This window comes from Telopea speciosissima, chromosome 7, assembly GCF_018873765.1.
Source record: "Telopea speciosissima isolate NSW1024214 ecotype Mountain lineage chromosome 7, Tspe_v1, whole genome shotgun sequence".
NCBI lineage: Eukaryota > Viridiplantae > Streptophyta > Magnoliopsida > Proteales > Proteaceae > Telopea > Telopea speciosissima.
Window position 1 is genome coordinate 39,373,006 of NC_057922.1, and position 12,506 is coordinate 39,385,511.

The 12,506-nt window shown below is 42.1% G+C and overlaps 1 protein-coding gene across 1 annotated transcript; it reads left to right on the forward strand.

Annotated features, from left to right (window-relative positions):
* The first annotated feature begins 210 nt into the window (after positions 1-210).
* Positions 211-11,587, forward strand: LOC122668546. Its single transcript, XM_043865094.1, has 3 exons — positions 211-569; positions 7,713-7,872; positions 11,273-11,587. The coding sequence occupies exons 1-3, from the start codon at positions 211-213 to the stop codon at positions 11,585-11,587; spliced, it is 834 nt and encodes a 277-aa protein (XP_043721029.1).
* The last annotated feature ends 919 nt before the right edge of the window (positions 11,588-12,506 follow it).

The following is a 12,506-nucleotide window of genomic DNA, read 5'->3' on the forward strand; positions in this document are numbered from 1 at the left end:
TTTCATCAAGGAAAGGGTGTGTTTATACTAGTTTATGTCGATGACATGTTTATTATGGAAACTAGTTTGGATATAGTGAAACAAACCAAGAGTCTTTTGATGTCTAACTTTAATACAAAAGGCATGGGTGAAGCTGATGTGATTCTTGGAATCAAAATCATCAGGAAGGAGAAAGAAATTATCTAATTTCAAGCTCACTATGTTGAGAACATGCTTAAAGAGTATGGTTATTTTGATTCAAAGGCTGTAAAGACACCTTTTGATCAGGGATGTCATTTACGAAAGAATTTGGGTGAACTAGTTAACCAAAAGAGATATTATCAGATTATTGGTTCCGTTTCGTATTTGATGAATAACACAAGACCGGATATTGCTTTAGCCATTGGAAAATTGAGTCAATTCACTCATAACCCTGGGGAAGAGCATTGGCATGCTATCAACAGGTTGATGAGGTACCTAAAAGATACGATGAATTATGGTCTTCATTATAGCGGAATACCGGTTGTACTAGAAGGTTATTGTGATGCTAATTGGATTTCTGATACAAATAAATCATTAGCAACTAGCGGGTATGTATTCACGCTAGGTGGTGGAACAATTTCTTGAAAATCTGTAAAACAGTCATGTAGTACAGGATCCACCATTGAAACTGGATTTATAGCCTTAGAAAAGGTAGGAACTGAAGCCGAATGGCTCAGGAATGTTGTGACGAATATACCATAGTGGCCGAAACCGGTGCCTTCTATCTCACTTCATTGTGATAGTATGGCAGCTATAGGAAAGGCAAAGAATATGGTGTACAATGAAAAAAAGAGACACATTCGTCTACGATACAATTGTTAGGCAATATTTAAGTGAATGAACGATAACTATCGACTATGTGAAATCCGAAAGGAATCTTGTGGATGTGTTCACAAAACCTATACCTACAATACTTTTTAATGAAGCATCTAAAAGAATGAGCTTGATGCTTGTGTCATAGGTCATATGATGAACACCCAACCTATGTGAAAAGGACTAATCCTGAATTAGGTTCAAAGGTACAAATGAAGTCACTAGGAGACCTGTTTAATACTACTATGTATTTGCTCATTTTGATTAGATGGTAAAGTAGTACTACCACAATGAAAAGAGGTAGAATTATAAGACTCTTAATTAGTCGAATCCTACGAAATGTGGGGGTGTGTTAACTGTGGTGCACATTAGCTAACCTAAATGAATATAGGAGGTGTGGCCGCCTGTCGATAAGGGTTTTAAAAGGTAAACTCTTTTAACATTCATGAGACCAAGATAGGGCCAAGACCATATAATGTCCAATGTTATATTTAAGACGAGGTTCAAACATCGACTGGTAGGATATGGATGGTGAGCTAGCCAATTACACAGAAGATGAAAGGTTCAAGAAGTATGACTTCTCCCTACTCTGTAGCGTAGTTCATCAGATCTAGTGTAGGTTCAAGTCCGAAAGACACCTCCAACGATGTGTCTTACTATGTCTAATTTTACTTAGTAGTTTGTTTCATTTTATCGATATTTTGAAACTGGTGGGAGATTATTGGAATTTGTGTTTTCAAAAGTGTTTTTCAAAGATTCCTTTTGAAATGTCTTTTTGAAATGTTAAAGTCTCAAATATGAAAAAACTCATTCCCTCCACTTTTGTTTTATTTGGAACACTTGTGTGTTTGTGTGTATAGTGACTTGAACCATGGACCTCTTGTGTACACTTGTAAGGAAACTTGAAAAGACTTGAGAACCTCTTCAAGTTTAGTCTCACATTGCTTACGGATAAGTGGAATGGTGAGCTAATAAGAGTTTATGTAGCTTACAAGGGACATATGGTTTTAAGGGAAGTCTCCCTTGTCCCATTTGTGAAATTGGGGTCTGGGGTGCTTTTCACACACGCGTGCGCGTAGCAAAGCCGGGGCGGGTATGGGTGTGGGTGTGGGTGGACTCTATATATTCTTTTTGGTCAAATATACATGCATCCTTATCTGAATAGGCATCATGCATTCTTGTACGTATAGACACATACGTACACGTAGAGGGCTCTATATATGGGAGTGTACATGTTTGTACATGTACAAGTGTGTAAAGACACATCCCATACGTACAGGTACTAGTGAGCCTATAAATTGAGATGGGGTTTGGGCTTCAGAATATACAATTCGTTCAAGTGTTTCCTCTGTTCTCTCTCTTCAACTAGTGTGCTCTCTACATTCTGTTTGTTTCATTTTCTTCTTATGTTCTCTGCCTGATTGTTGAGTAAATACCTTTGGATACTCCGTATCGAAATCACTTTTGGGTGCTGCCAATACTGATTGAAGTGGTTTTATCTTGGAGGTAGAACGTCAAGGTCAACCTGGATCTGCATGTATAGAGGGCGTTCAACACCTTAAGGAATGTATTCTTTGTACGACTCCAGTTGTGTTCCTGTTTGTTACTTTGGAAGAAACAAGAAGACTGCAATCGTGGTACTGTAAGTTGTTTTATTTTTGTATTTATTTGATATTTCATATATACATATATATGTATACAAGCAGATTCTGTCAAGTCTTATACCGATTGCCTAGAATCCTATTTCTAACAAACCCACCCCACTCCTTGATGAATCAGGGCACATTGAGGCATCAAAATTTGCTTTAAATGTGCCTGAGAAGAGGGGGTCTTTCTCGTATTGGATTGGGTTCTGGTGTGTTGTTATTTTGCCCCCTTATTGGATGAAGGATTGAAGTGTTGATCATCCACAAACACGTACAGGATCCCATCCAAAAAAATCCCACTCCTAATGGAGCCGCATCTGTTCTCATTGGTTCTCCAACTAGTGCAGGGGCATGAGAGCAATCCCTCTCCCAATTAATTATGTGAATCCAAAAAAAAAAAAAAGAAGGGAAAAAGAACTCTGTCCGTATGCCCATACTCTCATGAGTCTATCTCTCTCCTCCCCATGTGAAAAGACACCTCTGCCCAGAGAGAGAGACACATGGGAGTGCTGGCGTGGACCACACTCCCGAACAGAAAACTACTTCCCAAAAAAGAACCTTGGGCAATCACTAGAGTTCTCTTACTAGAAAACATGGCTCTAGGTTTCTTTTTAATAATGAGAGAAAATTTAAACTCTTCTTATGAAAATTACTGAAAGGTGGGCTGCCCAGTGCCCACCCTCTCCAAGATTTCTCCTCTCCTTGGAATTGATAATCGATGCAAATTCTGTAATTCCACAATAGAATTAGAACGACATTTATTTCAATCTTGCAGCTTCAGCTGGTTCTCTTGGACTCTGAACGGAATCCTTCCAATATCCAAATTTCTTATCCCTAATTGATATACTGATTACCAATCCAAATATCAACCCCACACCCCCCCCCCCACCCCAACCCAAAAAAAAAAAAGATAAATTCCACACTCAGTATTGCTACAATCACCACTTATTTTCTATGGTAAACCAAGAACCAACTCATCTTCCAAAACAAGACTCCAAACCGCATCAAGTACTCCAAATCACCAGATCTAATCCTATTCCCACAAGAATCGAGCCAAACAATAGTTTCAAATTCATCACTACTCCAGCCTTGGACCTATACCTCAATGCCCCGTGCTCCAACCTAGCTATTATCATTCTTCATGGGAGTTTTGACCATAATACTCATAACTGAGGATGGGCAGCTATTGTTATTTATAACCTTCTTCTTCTTTCTTTCTTTTTTTTTTTTTTTTTTTTTTTTTTTTGGTAAAAGTTATTTCTAACCATTAATTGATATATGCTGCCCAAACAGATTTTGGAAGCACAGCAGGTTGAACCCAAAAGGCATAAGCGAGAGGAATAAAACAATTAAAGAGTCTATGGAGCGCTCTCAATGGGACAACAAAGAATAGAAGTGTGAACAGACTCAGCTAACATGGTGGAGTGGACAATGAAAATCGGAATCACATCCATGGCCCTGGGAGCTTTTCTCTTGTGCGTGTAGGAACAATTTCATTTCGATTTGTATTAAGAAGGTGGATAGATAACTTTCTATGATTGCTCATAAATTAGCTAACTTAGCTAGGAAAAATCATTTGCGAGAGGATGTTAATGACAGTATTGTTAAATCTCTATTTTTCGAAGGTTTTAATAAAAATTTTCTTTCTTAAAAAAAAAATTGATTTCAGATATAGTGATGGAACATGGAGATAAGGACTAGGGACCAAAGAAAAAGCTACCGCAAACCAGGAGATTGGAGAAATATAGTTAAAAAATAGGTCATTATTGCATTGCAACTCTCACAATATACAAACCAATTTGTGGGTTTAACCCTCCAAAATAAGATCCCGACCTTGCTGAAATCAGCTTAGTATCTAAACAGTACTCTCAGGTTTAAATTGAAAATATTTATAAATGGTAAGTCGTTCTCATGATTTGAAAAATGGGAATTGGATACGATGACTCGTCTAGTCTGAATTGGAATTGGCCAAGCTCGATCCTGATTTTAGTCAATTTTTATAAATTTGTGCGTTTTAAAAAGTCAGAAGAGGTGAAAGTTTGTTAACGAAGACATTAAAATTAAATATAATCTTTTTTTTAAAATAAAATTAATAATTATCATTAAAGAGATAATATAGCATTATAAATTATACAATATATAGAGATTTTTTTTTTTGGGAGGGGCGGGGGCGGAAATACAATATATAGTTAAGTCATCTCATTATATACTTAGAAAGTAGATTTAATTGTGAAGTTAAAAAATAAAGAAAATGTGTCATTGAGGGAAAAGATTTCGTGCATTTGAAAAACAAAATAAGAGAGAATGAGAGACAGAAATTTACTTTATTGGAGGAATGATAAAAGAAATATTCCATGGGAGATTTGGATAAATATAGGTTAAATTTAAGGGACTAACAAAAAAATTCCTTATAAAAGATTCCACACCTGTGATCTTTCTTAACCCTTTTTTTTTTATTAAGATGTAAAGACAAGATATGTTCATTATACCCTTCATGATTTGTTTAGGAATAATTAATTTATGTGGGGTTGGAGTATCACAAAAGGAACTATCATGAATCCAAATATTTGGAGACACATATTGTGTTTTCTAGCTTGTGCTGCTTGGCTCGGATTGGCTGAATCAGATTTGAAAAAATTATGTGAACCAATATGATATTGTCTATTCAATCTTTTTCTCAAAAAATTAATGACTTATTTTTTCTTAACACATGATGAAAAGAGTATGGTGAAGAGAGAACCTCTTCATTCACGGAATCTAACCCTTTTATTGGACTAGAGAATGGTATTTATGACCTTTAACAACACTAAAAGGCGAAAGTTGTTTGAGGTGATTAGAATTGATTTAGGAGTAGTTTTAATAGACGATAAGCTGTAAGAAAGTCATTTGAGGCGGCATGATCATGTACAATGGAGGTCTTTAGACGCTTCAATATAGAAGAATGATTTCATTCAGATTGAAGGAGCAAAAATAGCCAAGAGTAGACCTAATTAAAATGACTCTGGGAGAAGTGAGGAAAGGCATGCATAACTTAGACCTTGTAACAAGTAAGGCTTTAAATAGAGTTGATTGGAGGGTAAAGATCCATGCAATCAAACCCCATTTGATTGGGATAAGGCTGAGTTGAGTTGAGTTGAATTGAGTTGTAACATACTAAAAATAGTAAAATGCGAAAGGTAATGATAACATTCAATCTTTTCAAATTTCAATCATAGCATCAAATCACCATAGGTGAAGATATATATAGCATAACTTAGACCTTGTAACAAGTAAGGCTTTAAATAGAGTTGATTGGAGGGTAAGGATCCATGTAATCAAACCCCATTTGATTGGGATTTGATTGGGATAAGGCTGAGTTGAGTTGAGTTGAGTTGAATTGAGTTGTAACATACTAAAAATAGTAAAATGCGAAAGGTAATGATAACATTCAATCTTTTCAAATTTCAATCATAGCATCAAATCACCATAGGTGAAGATATATATATATATATATATATATATATATATCCAATTTCAATGAAAGAAAAACTAAATCCAAATTTTTATGCAACCATGGAAGCCTGTGGGTTGAAACTTGAAACTTCATCATTTACCCCTAATTTTTTTTATAAGGGAGGGGGATTGCTGCCAGGTTGCGTGATTCCTACACCAGCCCAAGGGCCAATGAGAACGCACACGGGGGCATCCAATAGGTAGGGGTTTCAAAACCTAGCTTGAGCTAATGAAATCAGCCCGAACCGAACTGATCCTTATTGGATCGGCTTTGGGCAGGGGTATTGTACATCTAAAGCCAAAATGAACCACGCTGAAACCAAAACCAAGTGAAAAAACAAGGCCGAAATCAAAACCAAACCGATAAAACCCGATACCAGCCCAAAACTCATTTAAAAACATATATAAGAGAAAGAATCCCACCTGATCGCGCTAGAATCCCCCTGTACCCTTACACAAGGGCGTGCGAAATGATCGTCGCATCCCTAATTATTTCTAGGGTTCCAGGGGGTGTGGCGGTCATTTTGCACGCCCTTGTGTCAAGCACAGAGGCGACATACGTTGCGTGACTGGGTGGTGCTCTCGTTCGCAACATATATCTTTTTTTTGATAATTTTGCAACCTAAATTGGACCGAAACCAAAATCAACCAGATTAACAAACCTATAAAAATCGAACTGAAGCATTCTTTAATGGTTTGGTTTTATATTCACCCTTACCACACCAAACCGATTTAGCCTGGACATGAAGCCACATAGCTTGACAGTTTCCCCCCCCCTCCCCAATAAAAGAAGTTTCATTTAAGGGTGTCAATCAGTGTGGTTCCTAGCCTAGATCTGGTTGTGGTGCGGTTTACATTTTCGACGAGGTGAAATCAAATTGAACCGAATAGGAATCAACCAAAATCAGAATCATTTTGCATACAATCCGATTTTACCGGTTTCTATTTGGTTTTCGTTATGCAATTCACAATCAGTTTACATGTGGTTTGTAGTGCCGATTTTGAGAAACAATAATGAAGACAACCACAGCTTTTCAAACCCTATGTATTCCCGTGTTTTCCCAATCTCACTCTCATCTTATTTCCCACGTCTATGTGTTAAAAAATCATCCTATCTGCAATCGTTCTTTTCCTTTCTTGTTCCTTATTTCATTTTCCCCCCTTTTTCACTCTCACATGATAAAGTGATAAACAAACCATTTCTTCCACTAGCAAGTAGGGTTTTGTTAATCAAATTTAGCAAGATCCGTCGTTTTCATTTCGTATTTGAACATATATATTATATAGTTAGTCCCAAGATATTTTATTTATTTTATATTTTTCATTATTATTTTATTAATTAACCCAATTGATGCATGGACCAGTATTTGAGTGAGAGGTATCAGTTTCTATTCAATTTTTTCAATTCCTATTCGATTTTTAAAACCGTGATTTTGTGGTGCAAATCAAAACCAAACTAGGAAGAAACCTTAGGAAATCAAAACCAGATCATTTTTATCCGGTGCGACTCAGTTCGATCGTATATAATCGATTCTAGTTCCATTTTGACCTCCTAAGCATCATCGAATGAGTTTATGAATAACGTGTTCACTAAATTTTATAAGAAACCAAATTGCCATGTGGTAAATATTTAATCAAAAATATATATATATATAGTTAATGAGCGTCTTAAATCTTTCTCAACCGTTGGAGAAAGATAATTATTTTTCTGACACCAATTATAATGTGCATGTGCAACAGTGCACGTGCACAGAAGAAGCTCACGAGCACCAACTACCAAGGGGTTGTCGGGAGCTTACATTGCCGGCAGCAAGGATCCAACGATTCTTACCAGTCACTTGAACAGAGTTTGTTCCAGCTCCTACAGGGCAGGATTGCAAGAATAGGGACTGGTCTACCGGTTCGGAATAGGGCTTGGTGATCCCAATTCTGGTTAATCCAGCTCAACTGGTCCTTGTATGGATTCTTAAGGTTAGGGTATGTTTTGATTGATTTCGATAGATTTCTTATCAATTCTGACAGATTCCGATCTGATGGAGACTGATCTGGGTCCCAATTCCAAAAATTTTAAAACATGCTAGGCTGTTAAAGGGTCAATTGTCTTACCAAAAGAAAAAATAAAGGCTGAATTGAGGGTATTGTTTCAATAATTGAAATTAGATCGATTGAATCACTCAATTCGGATTGGAATTGATTGTGACCGATCCTCTTGATTCCGAAATATTTCAGAGCAATCAATTTTAGGGTTTTGGGTACTCTAATCACTAGCTAGGTTTCAGATCTTATGGATCGATTTTAAGATTTTGGGGACTGATTTCAGCCGAAAATGGGTTGAAATCAACAAGGATCGATTTGGCCTTGATTCCAAGATTAAGATCCTCGATTGAGAGCACGGTTTCAAAAATCAGAAATACATTAATTGAAATTCCAATCCAAATCGACTATGATGATTCAATAGATTTTGATCACTTTCTGGCCACTTCCAACTTATTTGGATCAAAACTTATTGCGTGTAAAAACCTTCGTCGTCCGGTTCGCCCACGGATGAGCCTGCAAAAAATCGAGTGAGCGCAAGGGAGCCAGTGTGGCTTCGACCTAGGAATCTTCGACGCTCAAGTCAGGTCTCCAGTGCAACAGCATAACAGCTTAGTAAAAAGTGAGATGAGCGTTTGAGCTCCATACCTGACTATTTATAGAGTGAGATGAGACGGTTGGGAGAGTCCTAGTATGGTAGGAATTCTTCTCTTGGAAGGCTCTCTCGTGTAGAGCGAAGTGGAGAGTTATTTTCGGGGTCGGACTCTTGTTAAGGTAAGAGTCCATATCTAAGTGTGATTCCGTATTGCGGTAGGATTGTGGCTCAATCCTTATCTCGCGATTCTCGGATTGTGCTGACGTGGCTTCGCGATTCTCGGTGAGCCGTTACAAAGGCTTTTGTGGAGGGCTCGGCCTCGGAGCTAGGCCACAGTGGTCGGCCTTAGGGCTCGGCCTCATAATTCGGCTTCATAACTCAGCCTCGGCCGACTCGCGTGAGGTCGGCTCGGGGTCAATGGCTGATTTGGGGGTGCTTTGTGGGCTGAGCTGTGGTGCTCAGCTAAAAAATGTGATCTCTCGGGGACCAGGTCGGCCCAACTTCCCTCGGTTCAGGTCGATCCTCGGCTCAGCCAGGTGGCAGCATCTAATTGACGAGGTGATTCCATGCCTTATCACAGGCCCCCCCACTCATCTGGGGTCGGCTCGACCCAGATGAGTGAAATTCTTTGGCTTGCTCGACTGCCTCTCCTTGCGACCTAGCCGAGCTCATCCTGTCGGCCATATGACGTTGTAAGGCCTGACAGTTGGGACAGTGCCATGTCATCCGCCCCCTTAATTGCGCTCGAGAAGTCGAATCATCCATTGATCTAGGCCATTAGATCCTGTTGAGTTCTTCTAGGCCGTTGGATCTTCTCTGCTCAGTGGCTATAAGTAGGCGACCCTTGTTCATTCATTCTTCATTGTTTCAAGTTTTTGACTGCTCGGCTAGTTCGGATTCTTCAGCTCATTCGGTGCTCGGTGTTCTCAGCTTTCTAGTTCGTGCTCAGCTCGTCTCTGAAGGTTCTTCAACCAGTAAGTCCCCTCTGCCCATTATGTCAGTTGGTAGTAGTCATGCGGGCGAGTTCGCTGGGGCGGCTGAGGGTGCGAGTCCGAGCCGAGAGCTCCCTGCTCACTCCCCCACAATAGACCTGTTGGGCTCGACTTGGATGAGCTCACCGTAGCAGAGCCGCGTTAGGCCGACGTCACCGAGCTTCCCTTACCCATGGAGTCCGGCCTTGAGGCCCAGCCAATTCCTGAAGACCGAGCTAAGGGCTCGGGATCATCTTCGACCGATGACGAGGAGTCGGGTGAGGAAGGTTCTTCCTGAGATGGGGTCGGCTCGTCTGCTGACGTCCCCGAGCTTGAAGAAGGAAGTGTCGGCACCGTCTAGAGCACAGTTACTGATGCTAACCTCCAACGCCTCAGGGCGACTTACGCCATCTCCGAGGACATCGAGCTCCGAGCTCCTAACCCTGGGGAGATGGCCTGCTTCATTCGTCCTAGCGAGGTGACCTTGTACGAGATGCCCTTCAAGTATGCCTTTAGGCTTCCCCTGCTTGACCTGGTGGACCAGATCTTGGACCATTTCCACTTGTCTCCAGGTCAGCTGGTGCCTAACTCATGGCTGTCCGTGTACGGCTTCCACGTCCTCTTCGATGAGATAAGCCGAGCTACGAGCGTGGCTCTTTTTTCTCGGCTCTTTTTCTTGAAGAAGTCGCCGGGGTATTATTTCATCCGCCGCACTAGGAAGAACACAACGCTGAGCCACCACAAGTTTTTGGTCGGAATGCCGTCCTCAAATAAAAACTGGAAGCCTCGGTTCTTCTTTGCTTCCATCCTGAACTACCCCTTCCGGGCCGAGTGGAAGGTGATCCACTTAGGTTATGTCAACAGGACCTTGCCCCTGACCGAGAATGAGCTGACCTCACTCGACCTGATCCACCAGCATCAGCCTTTCGATGTCCTCCAGCTCCTTGACGAGGGGTTCCTTCAAAGGTGGCATATGACCCCTGGTAGGTGTCCGAGCTGATTTGTCTTCAGTCTGCCATGGTCGGCTGGGGCATCCAAGCCGATCTGTTTACTTGGTCTTTTCTTTCTTTTGGCATATTTCTAACATGTTATTTCTCTTGCAGTGGTCGGTCACATTCCCCCGATGGACACGGCTCGGCTCAGGGCCGAGACCATCGCGGAGTGGAGGAGAAAAAAGGCCAAGAAGAAGTCTCGAGGCGAGTCTTCCAAGACGTTGAAGGGCAAGGCTGTGCTACCGAGCCCAACTGACACAGTGGTCAGCCTCGAGGCCGAGAAGAGCAGAGCCCCACCGAGCCCCTCTCGAAGAGGGAAGGGTCGAAAGGAAAAGCTGAGCCCGCCGAGGGACATCAAACATCAGAAGCATTCGGTCAATTTGACGGGTGGTGGTCCTCTGCCTGTGGCCTCACTGACCGACGTCTCCCGGTACGTCCTGGGGAGGGCCTTGACCAATAATGTCTCACTGAGGCCGAACTAGCACCTCTTCCCAGGGGACTCGGCCCTGACGTTGGCCACGCATGCAAAGGAATGGCTCGACCCAAGTTGGCTTCCTCGAGACAAGGAAATGCTAGAGAAGTTGACCGACCCCGAGGTCCTCTCCTCCCTGTTCTAAGACTTTAATATGGTAAGCTTTCTGTTCGGCTTTTATTGAGTGGTCCGACCTATTGTGCTCGGCCTTGCTAATGTTCGGTTGTCTTTTTCAGGGGTTTTCCAAGGCCGTGGAGACCCTCCTACGATTCGAACAGCTTCTGACGGCGAACTCCTCTCTTGAGGCTCAAGTCGAGTTGGCTAACAAGGACGCTCGCGAGGCCGTCCTGAGGCGTCGGGAGACCGCAGCAAAGCTCGAGGAAGCTGAGGTCGAGGTCAAGAGCTTGGAGGAGGTGGCGGCGAAGCGAGGGGAAGAGGTCGAGGCCTTGAAGGCTCAGCTCGACCGAGCCAAGAAGAAGGCCAAGGACGACCTGGCACGGGGCTCGAGCCGAGGCTATTACCGAGTACCTCATGTCAGAGGAATACACTGAGGTGTGCCATGAAATAAGGAAGCCGCCGTACAGCGAGGGTTATGAGGCTGGTCGGGCCGACCTCTTGAAGGAGATAAATGCCGTCTATCCCACCCTCAAACTTTCCCAATTTGACGATGATGCGACCACCGTGGTTGAGGAGTTGGGAGACAATGCTGGGGTGGAGGTCAACCAGGTCGGCCTGACCGTGACTGTTCTCCAGGACGAGGTCGCCGAGGACGGCGCCATCAGGGAGGTTGCCTTCGAGGACCCTACATCCGAGGACCCCCTCCACACTGCCGAGCTCTAGGCTCCCTTTTGTTCTTTTGATGTACACATCCCCCTACGTGGGGTTTTGGATAACTTTTTTTTTTTTTTTTGTATGTACGGGGCTGAGCTGCCCACTTTTTGTAACCATGCCGGGCTGTCGGCCTTCAATGAATAGAAAACTTTCTTTTTACAAATTATCTTAGTGTTTGAGCTCAACACTCATTTGCCTTTTTTTTTTTTTAGCTATGCTGTGCTGGGTCGGTTAGGTCGGCCTGACCGCTTGGTCATGAAATGTCTGTGATGGGCCGAGGTCATGTTGTTGTCCACCTTTATTAACTTGTCATTTTCACCGGTTAGCTCGGTCCAACTAGGACTTGATTGGTTGTGTGGATGAGCTGACTCTATGGCCGAGCACAATGCCTTGGATATTTTTGTTTGCTTTTTGGCTTTCGTTCGGCTCGGCTATGGTGAGAATTCTAGCCACCGAACTATGTGGGTCGGTCTTCTGACTTAGCTGACCTATGAGGGTCGGTATTTGAGATCGGCCAGGTCTATGAGGTACACAACCTTCTATCGATTCTGAAATTTTTTTTTAGAACATGAATGAGGTGATGGAGGGCAGCAACTGGATCTGCAGATCACCTCATCAGTGTTGCCCTAATGGGAGAAT

Coding starts and splice junctions, on each gene's coding strand:
- LOC122668546 (XM_043865094.1), top strand. CDS start 211: ATGCTTAAAGAGTATGGTTATTTTGATTCAAAGGCTGTAAAGACACCT. Junction 570..7,712: donor AAATCATTAGCAACTAGCGG/GTATGTATTCAC, acceptor CATGTGCAACAG/TGCACGTGCACAGAAGAAGC. Junction 7,873..11,272: donor GAATAGGGACTGGTCTACCG/GTTCGGAATAGG, acceptor TGTCTTTTTCAG/GGGTTTTCCAAGGCCGTGGA.